The sequence below is a fragment of the Lycorma delicatula genome, chromosome 1 (assembly GCF_047948215.1).
Source record: "Lycorma delicatula isolate Av1 chromosome 1, ASM4794821v1, whole genome shotgun sequence".
Lineage (NCBI taxonomy): Eukaryota > Metazoa > Arthropoda > Insecta > Hemiptera > Fulgoridae > Lycorma > Lycorma delicatula.
Window position 1 is genome coordinate 215,868,736 of NC_134455.1, and position 13,131 is coordinate 215,881,866.

General features: G+C 34.9%; 1 protein-coding gene across 1 annotated transcript in view; it reads right to left on the reverse strand.

Moving 5' to 3' along the window:
• The window catches only part of LOC142317756 (uncharacterized), a 461,571-nt gene that overhangs the window by 3,350 nt on the left and 445,090 nt on the right, over nt 1-13,131 (reverse strand). The window contains exon 3 of the mRNA XM_075354305.1: nt 886-2,480. Within this exon, the coding sequence (XP_075210420.1) occupies nt 886-2,316 (1,431 nt within the window). The 5' untranslated portion in view covers nt 2,317-2,480. The remainder of the gene's footprint in view (nt 1-885; nt 2,481-13,131) is intronic.

The window sequence follows — 13,131 nt, forward strand, 5'->3', positions numbered from 1 at the left end:
TGATGTTTGCTTTTTCTGCATTTCATAACCTGAAGGAACGGTTGCGATTATCCCAGTAGAATTCTGTTTCGTAATAATTTTATTCTCTGAATAATTTTTTCCTGCTTCCAATTTACTGCCGTTGTCGATCTCTGCTATATTCATTTTAATTTTTAAAAAATCAGTTTTTGAGTTTTTTTTTAATGTAGTCTTATTTGTGTTTATTTTTTTGGGAGCACTATCTTTAACATTATTCTTTTCCCTGAATGTTTCTTTAGAATCTAACGAAGTAATTAATTTATCAAGGCATTCATTTTTAGGGTTATGTCTATTATTGAAATAATTTTTTAAATCTAAATCAAAGGCGAATTCAAACTCGTTATTTTCTTTCTCTTTATCGCCGACATCTAGACTGTACTTCCTATCGTTTAATATCAAATTTGTGTGCTTTTTTCCATTTTTATGTTGTTTATAACTGCGTTTCGGATCATTTTGATTTTTGTTGTAGTTAGTTACGTTCTTTTCAAATTCTAATTCGTAATTTTTTCTTAACTTATAACCTGCAGTACCGTTTAAAGTAGCTTTTGGAACGGTTTCCATTATTGGATCGATGACATTTTTTATTTCATTTATTTTTTTTGATTTTTTTGCTTGGTTTAAGTGACCTTTTCGTGTATGAATACGATGGTGTTTAAGATCTACTTTAGAATTTTTCTTTTTATAAATTGAATTCTTTTTTTTGTCAACCTTACTAATATTTTTTATCGAACTGTTACTTCCTTTAGTCATGGTATATTTGTTGTTCTTTCTTTCAGTAAAAATTTTGTTATCGCCAATTATTTGATTACATATTTTTGTAATATTTTCATCGGCAGAATATTGTCCTAATCTTTCTGTTCCACTTACTTTCCGATTAGGATTCATTGGCGAATTCTCAAAGGCTTCTTTGGATGTTTTAATCAATTCTAAAATCGAAATAGGCGATGTCTTTTGCTCTTCTTTTTCTACCTTCTCCTTCAGGAGAAAATTTAATCTTAAATTATCTGAATTAAAAAATTCTTTCGGATTATTAAGAAACGTTTTTTTATTAAATTCACTCTTAATATCAGAATATATTGATTTGCCGTTTGCTTTTTCTTCAGAAATTTTTGAACGCAATTCCAGTGATGTCGATGTTCCACATGTTGAAGACATTCTTTTTTTTTTATTACGGTTAATGACGGAATTTATTCTGTCACACATTTTTTTATTATCTTTTCGATTATGAAACGTGTTCTTGTTCACTCTAGGAGTTACACACTTTCTGTTTTTTATTACTGAACTTTCCGATTCCTTTACTTCTTTTTTTGATGCGAGCTCAAAAAAAAATTTCATATTGTCGTGGTTAAATAGCCGCTTAATAATGTTTTCATCTGAATTTACCGATGGGAAAATTTTTTGCTCTTCTTTATCGGTTTTTTTGTACTGTACACTACAATTTTCAGAAACGGGATTTTTTTCTTTCACGAAGTTAATTTTTGATTCTGGTTCAGCTGCAGATGTGTTATTTTTACTGCTTTTCGTGTCATGAATTAATCTATTTGTACTTTTAATCTTATACTTGTTTCCATATTTATAAGTTACGTCCGATGAATTAATAGTACGGTAAATATGGTCGAAGGAATCGTCAACTTTAAATACTATATTACTATCATTGTCTATCGTTTTTTTTAATTTTTCCCTGATCGTTTTAACGTTTGCATTGTCGCGTATTTTTAAACAAATATTCTTTCTAGTCTCTAATTCTTCGATTTGTGTATCATCATCACATTCTTTTGAAATCTCGATTTTACAATAAATATTATCTTTGTCGTTTTGATTGATTGAATTTTCGTTTGCCGAATATGAAGTTTCGATAACAGAATTAATTTTGCCGTTACTGGAATCACACGAATCGTAATTTACTCGGTCCTTATATTTACCGATTGTTTCTATGTTTGAAGGGATTCCTGAACCTACATCATCTCTAATTTCTTCCGGCTTCAGTTCGATCTCTAATGATATAGAAGGATCGCTTACACTAACCGAATTAATCGTATGAAATTTTTTAGCTAGTATATCTCTATTGAAGTTCGAATTTCGAGCATATTTTGAACTACCATGTAGTAATATCGGTCTCTGCTGTTGTTCCTCTTTGATGGTATTATTTATTAGACAACCAGCGGCTTTGAATATTTCTTTATTTTTTCGAAAACAAATTGGCTTCTCAAACATTACACCCAAAAGGATATCATTTAATTGTCGTTTTGTAATGCCTTTATACATTTGAAGTGGAAATATATCTTTGACAGCGTTCATATTTACGTTTTTTTGTTTTTTTTTATTTTTTGTTTTTTTTGTATGATACTATACAGTTTTTTTTTAAGTTAGCGTTTGTTTGAGTGGGGCTTCAAGTTTATCGTTTTCTTTTTAGAAGTTCTGTTTTAAAAAATATTTTTTGAGAGGATAGTAGTAACCATGACCTGTAAAATCAAAACACAGTTTTAATTATTACTATTACTTAAATAAAATTACTTATTTTTCTATTCTGTAATACCGATATAATACACCTTGTATTCTACAACACCGATCGGTCTATGTAGAAAACATTAACCAAAAGTTTGAACACAGATACGTACACGTACATTTTTATCACCACACATTTCAAACGAGTGCGCATAATATGTTAACTTTTGGGCGCATAGTACAACCCTGCCAAAACTAAACTACAATTTCCATAAGCCGTTAGAAAGACCAAAAGGTGGGGGTAGAGGTATGAAGTTAGGATGCAAATCTCAGAATTAGGCATCTAGCAGATTTCATAAATATTTGCCGTTATTTTTTTATTCTAATTTATAGGTTATATCAATCGGGTTAGAAAATTGCCTGATAAGGAGTGTAAGGTGTAATGTTGGCAACTAAGTCAACATTACACCAAGTCATGTGTTCTGGTAAACGTTTATAATCAGTCGTAGATCTAACTACAGATAAATTGATTTTAAACAAAAGCAGGATTTTTTTTAGGTTTCAAAACGAATATCAAAGAAGTTAATATTCTTAGAAGCGAGTTTTTTGCAGAAGGGAAGATTGATATAATTAATTGCCCTTCACCGAGGCACCTAACTGCAATTAAAAAATTTTGATTGCATTTAGGTTAATTTATCTCTCTTAAAATTACTTCCTATCAGTGAAATTAAAAATTTTAATTTTTATATTAAAAAGTAAGCCTAATATTAAAACATCAAATGTTAGTGTTTAAAACATCAAATGTTTTTGTTAAACTGGTGTACTAAATTAAATTATTGTAATATTATTAAATCGCAGAATATTCTGGTAGATTTTAATGATATTAGTCGCATAGTAAAAATGCAATATAAAAAATTTATCGGCAAAAATAATTATTACAGTTAATAATTTCTTTTTCTAATAGACAAATATAAATTATAAAAGTAAAACTTACTTATTTAGGATATGCAATTAACACAAATAATTTTGAGTCCTTACGTGAGAGAGGCCATCTTAAATTTTGTTGCCTAGCAACTCAAACTTTTGAAGATAATATTTTTTCAGCATTTATTAGCGATAAATTATTAAAAAGTTAATAAATATAATTAATTACCCTATTATAAGGTTAATTAAAATAATTTCCTCTTTTTAGTTTTGAGAAAAATGGTATCGTTTTAGTAATATACTGGCTGATGAAAGATATTAGGGCTAATATCTTTGTAATTTAACGTATAAAAATTACAAATGTATATGAATTGTTGGATTTCATCACACTCAGATACAAAATAAAGTTATCACGCACATTTTAGATTGGAAGAAGTGAAATTATTGTAAATGATGACGTAATCCTTATTAGTGAATGGAACGTAGATGCTCTTGGCGCGGTATAACTCAAGGAAACTAACGTAAAGGAAATCTATGAAAAATGAAAGATTGAAGTTAAAGAACACTCAAACAAGAACTTCTACGAGGAGGCACTCTCTTTCAAAACAGAAATAGCTGTATATCTAAATTTTCAATAATAAAATTAATAATTTTATTTTCCAACCTTTAATTAAATATAACGAAGTACATCGCTAATAGTAAAAAAATACTACCTCTCGAAATTTGTCTTGATTTCAGCTATCATAAATTTTATGCCGAAGATTATACAGAATTTCCTTTCTGTATAATCCCAGTAACCCTCATAAATTTTATCCAAAACGATACATCGTATACTCTACTTAAACGAGTTCGAATTAATTATTTTAATTATATTGTAAATAAATAGTTTTTTTATAAAAATCACTCGTAGGAAGATAGAAAGCTCTTAAATTTTGGTGAAAATTGATTTTTTGTCTAAGAATGACGCCTCTCAAGCGAGTTATAGGTTTTATAATCTCTTAAACTCACTACCGATAATTTGTCGTGACTAGATTAGTACTATTAAACTCTTATAGAAGAACAAAGTCCATCGCTCTCAAAAAGTTACGGTCAAACGGATTTCTTCTCTAACTTTAACATCTACCAAAGTTTTAACAGTCTATACTCAAAGTATAGACTCCTCTGAGCAGTATCTGGCCCAGTAGTAAGGATTTTTACCCCCCTATACAATTATGTATAACCTTTTTTCCTGTAGAAAATCGGAGTTTAGCTAAGCCCGACAAGCATTCCTCCATTTATAGTTATATTCTGTTGGCCTTTGGTACGTATTCGGTCCTCAGTATGAATGAGACGAATGACCAAGGTAAAAGAAAGGCAATGCAGTTGAAAGACCAGTAAGCCTTGAATGAAGGTCACTGGCGCGGTCGAAAAACTTCGTAAACCACACGGTAATATTTGAAGGAGAGGGAGTAAACACGCCGGTGATGATACAGAGACTAAAAGAGCTGAGCACCATTTTGTTAACATCGGCTGCTGATTCTAAACCCGGATAAAAGTGTGAAGGCAGGCGAAATTACTTTAAGATAGTGAATAGACGAAGTAGTGTACACGTTACAAAAACACCCACGACAACAGATTAAAATAAAAGGCGAGCAAATATTAGATACTTTAAAAATTGTATAAAATTATAGTGTTAGCATCCTTTTCGATAAAATATCTTTCAAATTATACATTCTAAACGTACCTTACGTACAACCAGTCCCTTAGAATTTCCTTACACTACTTTATTAAGAATTTCTTTGAATTTCTATTTCTTACTGTTTAAGAATGTTATATATCTTGTTAATGTAATTTATTATTTTTCAGTATTATCTAATTTCGGTCAATTATACTCATAATAATAATCAACCCCCACTTTAAACGAATTTTCCCCACCTGTACTCCTTTTTCAAATAACAATGAGGTTGGATGTATCATCTAAACCAGTAATATTTTTTCATATATTATATACTCAAGAAATCTTCAAATGACACTTCCCACCAGTGAATAAATCTCTATTGCTCTCTATTTCTTTTTAAATGTACATACATACCAGAAAGTAAGCTACTACCTAGCGAAGTCACGCTCGTCACAGTTTAATGCCACTGCAAGGTTTATCACAACAATGCTACCGATCTAGGGCCTGGATTAAGTCTGGTCTCTTGTTGCAACTAGAAATAACCTTCTAGATACTATATTATCAAACCGTGAAAAGTGAGCCGAAAACCCGGTTCGAATCCCAGTCAGGCATGGCATTTTTCATACACTACGAAAATTCCATTTCCATATTTCAAGTACAAGCTTTAAGCTTATACGGCGATAAAAAAAAAATATGTAAGTAAATCGGACTTTTACTATTAATTCGCTACGTTGACGATTTCAATTTTATTGTTTTTCTTTTGTTTTTTTTTTATTTACAGCAGACTTTTGTTTAAATTTTTCTTTTATTCTAATTCTTACTATAAATCCGATTATTTTACAAGTAATTTTTTTAGAAAAGTTTAATTGCCAGCAAAATAAGAAAAACATATACTTTAAAAAACATTAAACCGCATTTGTTTAATTTTAAATATCTTTAATCGCTTAAAAAGGCGAAATAAACTACTTGTATTTCTGTATAGCATAATTTATAGCTATGAACGAGTTTATATTTTCGTATCGTTCTTTGTAAAAGGTGAGGGACTTGTTGAAGGTCAGTTGGCCGGTCTGAACCGAGATAAGATCGGAACAGCAATCCGCGGAAGGAAGTACCGCCATTTTAAGAACTTTGGGAGGGTACTGTAGCGTAAGAATAATTACTGTTTTATCCAAAAAAAAAAGATGAGTGAAGAACTACTTGTTTTTTTTTTTTATTAGTCACTGTACAGCCGTACGTAAACCGTCAGTATTTATTCCCTGTATAAGGGATCAATCTGTAAGCCACGAGACAATTTAACAACCGATCAGTAGTGATGATTGGTTTTAGTCTCTTCATTACAGGCTAATTCGCAAAATAAAAGGACATTGAGAAATTGTTTTTCTTTCTTTTATTCATTAATAATGTAAAAAACCATTATTTTTTATACTATCCGTGGACATTTTTCATATGTATTATGTCAGATCGGTATTCGAATAATATTATTAATAACATTAAAATACCGATTGAATATCGATATTCATAATATTAATATTATTGAAATTTTATGTTAATTTATATCGGATACAATATACAAAGCGCATAAAAAAATTAAGTGTAAAATTTGTAAAATTAATATTTTCTTTTTCGCATTTCTATTCTGCATGTTTTTTTAGTTAATTTATTTTTAATATGAATACTGTAATGACCGTTAAGGTTACAATAATTGATAAAAGAAATATTGTGTGATCGTTAAATATTAGTATTTGTTCTATACTTGGTCTTGCTCTATTTATTCTACTTATTTTTATCAGCATACCTTTCTTAAAAATAAAAATAATATTTCTCTTATATTTTATATAACACGATCGTTTGTTCAAATTGGAATAATCAACTGATGATCCATCAAACCAATTTATTCTTACGGCCATTAAGTACTAATTACTACCGATTCAGTTCGTTGAACAGTGTATTGATCAGAGATTACAGACGTTGAGCTTCCTAACCTCTTCCAGACACGTTCCGCATTCCCGCGATTCAGCGTTCATACAAAGTTCGTACGTGTTTCTCCCGTTTACTCCTGGAAGAAAAACATTTGCTAACTGTACCTACCCTCCTCTCACTCTAAATCCTTTTCACTCTATTACACTCAAATGAATTGCACCTTGTGATATCGGTCAAAAAATGTCCACCTTATTCTTATAACATTAGTAACCTATTTTACCCTCTACCGTTTAGATTTCAGTAATAAGCACGATTAGAGTATGTATTAATTTTTAACCGTGCTATCGTACTACAGCCTCTAGAAACAGCCTTCTTTTTCTATGTAAACCAATCTAGTTAACACGTAAAAACAAACATTACAGGAAAACTATATGTTATAATTTTTTTTCTTGAATTTTTACGGGCATCGACTACTAAGGTCATTAGCCCTCGTCAGGTTCTTAGAAAGAAGTTAGTATCACCATCAGGATCGTCATATGTAAGGGTGTAAAGGGCCCTTTCCTTTTATTTAAAAGCACAAACTACACAAAAACATTAAGACACAAACAACAGAGACAAACACAACACTTACGGGGTGTAAAGGGCCCCGATATTAAAATTTGAGATAAGGTTCTCAAAAGACCATGAAATTAAAAATATAACTTATCAATACCATTTCCTTCTACCTGTCTCGTTTATAGTTTGTTTAAGCACCCTCGGGGCGACCAGAACCGCCGTTGAGCAGTATATCAGTCGTGCCAGGGCGCCGTGGCAGTTGACTCCTCCTTATAAATAGGCTACAGGCATGCACCACGCCCACCCATAGCCTCGCGCCCTCAGTTTACCCTTGAGGGTCCCCCATGCCATCATTGGACACACCCCGACTCACTGCTCTTGAATGCAGACGAGCCAGGATGGCCTAGGCAACAGTGCTACCTCCCGTCACTACACGTGCCATGCTTCGAGACTCCCATATACATAATGAATTCCACTTAGAGATTCTTTAACACAGCTTTAAAACTTTTTCAACTTTTACAGGCTTCTAAGAAGTCCACTGGCGTGTAAAAATGCAACTATCTTTTCTTCATTTCCATTATCCAGATCAGCAGTAATGTCACTTCTTAGACGGAACCTCTTTCTGAGGCCCTCATATATTGTACACTCTTCTATTAGATACTTAATTGTAAGTGTTTTATTACAAACACCGCACATTGGTCTCTCTTCGCCGGTTAACAAATATGAATTTGTCAATCGCGTGTGACCGATTCTAAGTCTGATCACAGCTACTTGTTCACGGCGAGTCAACTTAAAGTCACTTTTCCATTTATATGGAGAAGTTTTCACTGAGTTTATTTTTGTATTTAAACTCCTCCAATCAGTATTCCATTTGTTTCTTACTATGTTCGTTACACAGTTTTTAACATCTGCCACTCTTACAGGAAATACATCCAAATCATCGCAGACTGTTGCCTTTCTGGCAGCTTCGTCTGCGCTTTCATTACCTGTAATACCAGCATGTCCTGGAGTCCATACAAATACGCATCGCTGTCCTCGTTGGTTTAGAACATACAAAATGGACAGGATGTTTGCAATTAGGACATCCTTAATGTTCTTGTTCCTTCTTCTTCTTTTTCCTGTTTAGCCTCCGGTAACTACCGTTTAGATAATACTTCAGAGGATGAATGAGGAGATGAAATGTATGAGTGTAAATGAAGTGTAGTCTTGTACATTCTCAGTTCGACCAATCCTGAGATGTGTGGTTAACTGAAACCCAACCACGAAAGAACACCGGTATCCACGATCTAGCATTCAAATCCATGTAAAAATAACTGGCTTTACTAGGACTTGAACGCTGGAACTCTCGGCTTCCAAATCAGCTGATTTGGGAAGACGCGTTCACCACTAGACCAACCCGGTGGGTTTAATGTTCTTGTTCCGAATTGCAACAAGTGCACTTAGAGAATCAGAACATATTAGCACTCTCTCTTCGCAATAATGTTCTATGTAGTGAAGAGCTTCCTGAATGGCAGTAAGTTCTGCCGTGTAGACACTGGCCATATCTGGCAGTTTCCAACAATGGGCTTCTCCATTTATATATATGGAGCATCTAACACCATGTTCGGTTTTAGAACCGTCAGTATAAATTCTAATATGTTCTTCGTAACTACTGACGGTTGCCAAAAATTCCTGTTGGATGATAACTGCTGGCTTCTTTTTCATTTCTCCCTTAGAGAGATCCAACCTTGTATTTACCGCTGGCAAAAGCCATGGCGGTATTTCTCTAGTAGAAATTGCTAGTGTCTCTGGAATAGCAATTTCGTATTTCCTTTTTAATTCGTGGTACCTAATTCCGGCTGGTCTGGAAGAGGTAGCACGACGTTTGTATAATGCAGCCATAGGATGTTTGTTGAAAAGTTTGTTCTTTATATGGGCAGGAAAAGCCCATATATTTGCTGCGTATCTTAGCAAAAGGATCTTTCTTCTATAATGTAGTGGCAGTATTCCGGGCTTCAGACATTAGACTAGTCGCCGGACTTGTGCGGAAAGCGCCTGTCGCATATCTTATTCCGCTATTATGAATTACGTCTAACTTTCTAAATGCGACTTCCTAGCGGATGAATATACAATACATCCGTAGTCGAGTTTCGATTGAACCAATGCCTTATACAATCGCAATAATATATCTTTATCTGAGCCCCAATTAATGTTCGATAAACATTTTATAATGTTTATTTGCATCTAACACTTAAGTCCTGTATGTGTAATCCCCAGTAAGGGATTTATCCAATACTAGTCCTAAAAATCTAATATTGTCTTTATATTGTATTGGATCATTGCCAATTCTCAACGTAGGACTTTGGTGAGGAATTCTCTTTCTGCAGAAGTGTACACTGCACGTTTTTTCTGGTGAAAATTAAAATCCATTATTCCTCGCAACTTAGTTTAAGGCGTCGATCGCCCGTTGCAATTTGTATTTCACCATAGCAGTCTTGTTGCTGGCCTACACAATTGCCAAATCATCAACATAGACGCTTTTGCTGATTTCTACTCGAATGGCTAATATATGTTATATTTAACTAGAAGACACCTGAGTTTGAGCTTTTATAATTTCTGTATATTACTAATAAAAGAAATGCAATTTTCAAAAATTAAAGCACCGTCTATTTTATTAGTATAATAGTACTGCTACATTTTTTACTAGCTATTCGTTTAAACAGCGAGAAACTGCGTTATTTACGTTTACAGAAAACATTGTATTTTCCGTGAGGAAAACAAAGTTTACTGGTACGGTTTATCATGTAATCTCCGAGCTGTATACTGTTGTCAAAACAGTTATGTAATGTGTTAAAATCCGAAATATTATCTTCAGAATCTTCAAACTTTCTCTTTGACCGGCCTCGCTTGGTTTGTCTTCGTGTGCAAATCCGCGTTGTAAAGGTAAGCAACTATTGTACCTTCTTTAAAGTTTTCCAAATCAGCAGCGATATTATTTTTCAATCCACTTCTCTGAGGTTTTCATACATTGTACACTCTTCAAGTATATGGTTAACTGTAAGCGGGTTGTTACAGATTATACGTTAGCCTTTCTTCACCAATAAGCATGTATGAATTTGTCAATCGTGTGTGACCGATTCTTAGTCTTATCAACTCCACTTTTTCATGGCGAGTCAGTATCACATCTCTGTCCCATTTATGTGGAATAATTTCAATCGTATTTTATTTGCTGTTTAATTTTCTCCATTCTTCGCATCCAGTACTTCTAATAATGTGGGAATATTTAAGCTCTAACTCTTCACAGAAATAGTGATGAGCATTTTTAACAATCATCAAGTTATTAGGGTTGATATTCAGAGCTTACATCTATACCTTGTAAGTTGTTATTTCCAGTCTTCAGTTTTCAGAGCATAGTTCTATTGTTATTGGTGCCGATGTTAATACTAAATCTCCTATGCGGTACAATGATTATACCGATGAAGATGATGAAGCGGTTAAAGGTTTTGTCGTCCAACATGACTTAGAGGATTTTAATGGTATGGTGGACGGTACGAGGCGATTTTCCGGCACCAATATTGATATCACGGTTGGAAGGTACATTCCCGCATGTGTCTGTGGTTGAAAGGTTGTCGATGATTGCTCTAGCGACCAGCGACTTTGGATCCCAAATCCCCCATCGATCACTGGATGATTTCCGTGGATGCATCACTGAATGGTCACTGGATGGCCTGACTCCGTGTTTTGGACAGGGGTTTGGACGGTCTTGATCTTGGGAACCTGGCAGGTCGATTATTGGCGGCTTTCATTATTGCCGCCGAGCGTTCCATTCCCCGCAATTCGGGTCGGGAGAGGGTAGCCCCTTGGTGGACGCGGGAACTTGAGCCGAAGTCATCTGTTCTACGTTTACGGAGGTCCTCTCAAACAGAGAGTGGTCCCGACCGGTGAGCAGATTTGGCTTCGAGGTATAGGGATCGCAGATATTATTATAATCACAAGGTATGGTAAGATGGTAGGCCAAATGTGATTCTTGGCGTTCCTTTATTCTGGAACAAAGCAAAGACCCGGAGTTGAGTAAGAGTTGCCGAATAGAGAAGACGTACTGTCGATCGCTCCGTAGTTTTTTACTATTTTGGACGGTTTTATCTTGTTTTTTTTTTTTGGACGGTTGAAAAGTTTCGGGTAAATATTAGTGGATGTGTTTTTAGAATTTTGAAGATTTTGGACGACAGAAAAATGTTTTATTCAAGTTTTTTGTGTATCGACTTTATAAGGTTCAATATTGACTAAGAGATAGCCTTGCAAGTTTCAGCAGGAAGACAGTGTAGTAAACGACTTAGAATAATTTCATGTAGTTTTTTATACAAAGTGAGCTAAGTAAAGTGTTCAGACAATTTTACTAGGGAATTCCATTTTTCCGTCTTAAGTCCTTTCCCGTAACTCCTATCTCAAAACCACCCGGGATCCTTGTGTCCCGGGTCATTTCTGACCTCTCTACCCCCACCCCTTTCCCCCAAATCCGACCCCTGATTTGGGTGGATACATTCAGACCCCTCCTAAAAAAGCCCCCCACGATTTTGGCGAGTGGGTACTCTAGAAAAGCGGAATTTGACGCTGAAGACGTTCTGCGCCCTCTTTTTGCGATTGGACTTTTGGTTTGGCTACGAAACGCAGAACATCGCTTCCATTGACGAATCTAGCGGAACCGGATAGCTCGAAGCCTCCGACAGCTCTTAACCCGAAGAGGGAGTACGGCAAGGGAAAGAAACGGTGTAGATAGATGTCATCAGAAGAGGAAGAATCAGTAATGGGAACTATAGACGAACTCATGAGTCAACTGGGTCTACTGATGTTTAATTTAAAATAAAACTCTGGTGCAGGACTGGCAAAGTACATTACAAGCCACGAGAAGGAACTATGCCAAATATATAAGGGTTTTAAGGGCCTGAAGGAGTTGTCACCGCCACCGCCCTTTACAACTGTCACACAGGCTGAAGGCTTCCGAGAACATGGAATAAGAGACCAGCTAGGTACGGATCTATCTGACGAGGACTTGGTTGCACTAGCTGCCAGAAGATGGCCGGTAGAAGTAATTTCAAAGGTTTCCCAAGTCGAGAATCTATCACATGAAGGGGACATAGTCAGTTTTTGTGACATAAATGGCCAATCAGAAAGACGAGATCGCACTGTCCGCAGGATGGTTGGGGTGGTCCCTGGTGATATAGCAAAGAACGATTCGGTTATTATAGGCAGGGAGCAATCGATGAGCCATGCGAGCAGGTTCACCATCTTCTACAAAATAGCCAGAGGGGAAGAAAACGCGGTAATGGTAATCTTGAAAGCCATGAAAAAAACACGAATCAGTCAAAACTGTAACTTTTATGCTACCTGGAGGTAGGCTGGTGAATCAAGTCAGGAAGACACTAGTTTATCTAACGAAAGACAAAGAAGATCAAATACGTGTCTTAATTCCAAAATCGGAAGCTACATCCCAAGAGACCAAGAATCCGGGGATTAAACGTGCCACCCCACCCGTGGAAGACAGTCGTACCATAGTAGTTAAAGCTGAGGATATATCCTATGCGGATCATTTAAGAACAATGAAACAGAGTGTAACCGGGGAGAAGCTGGAGAAG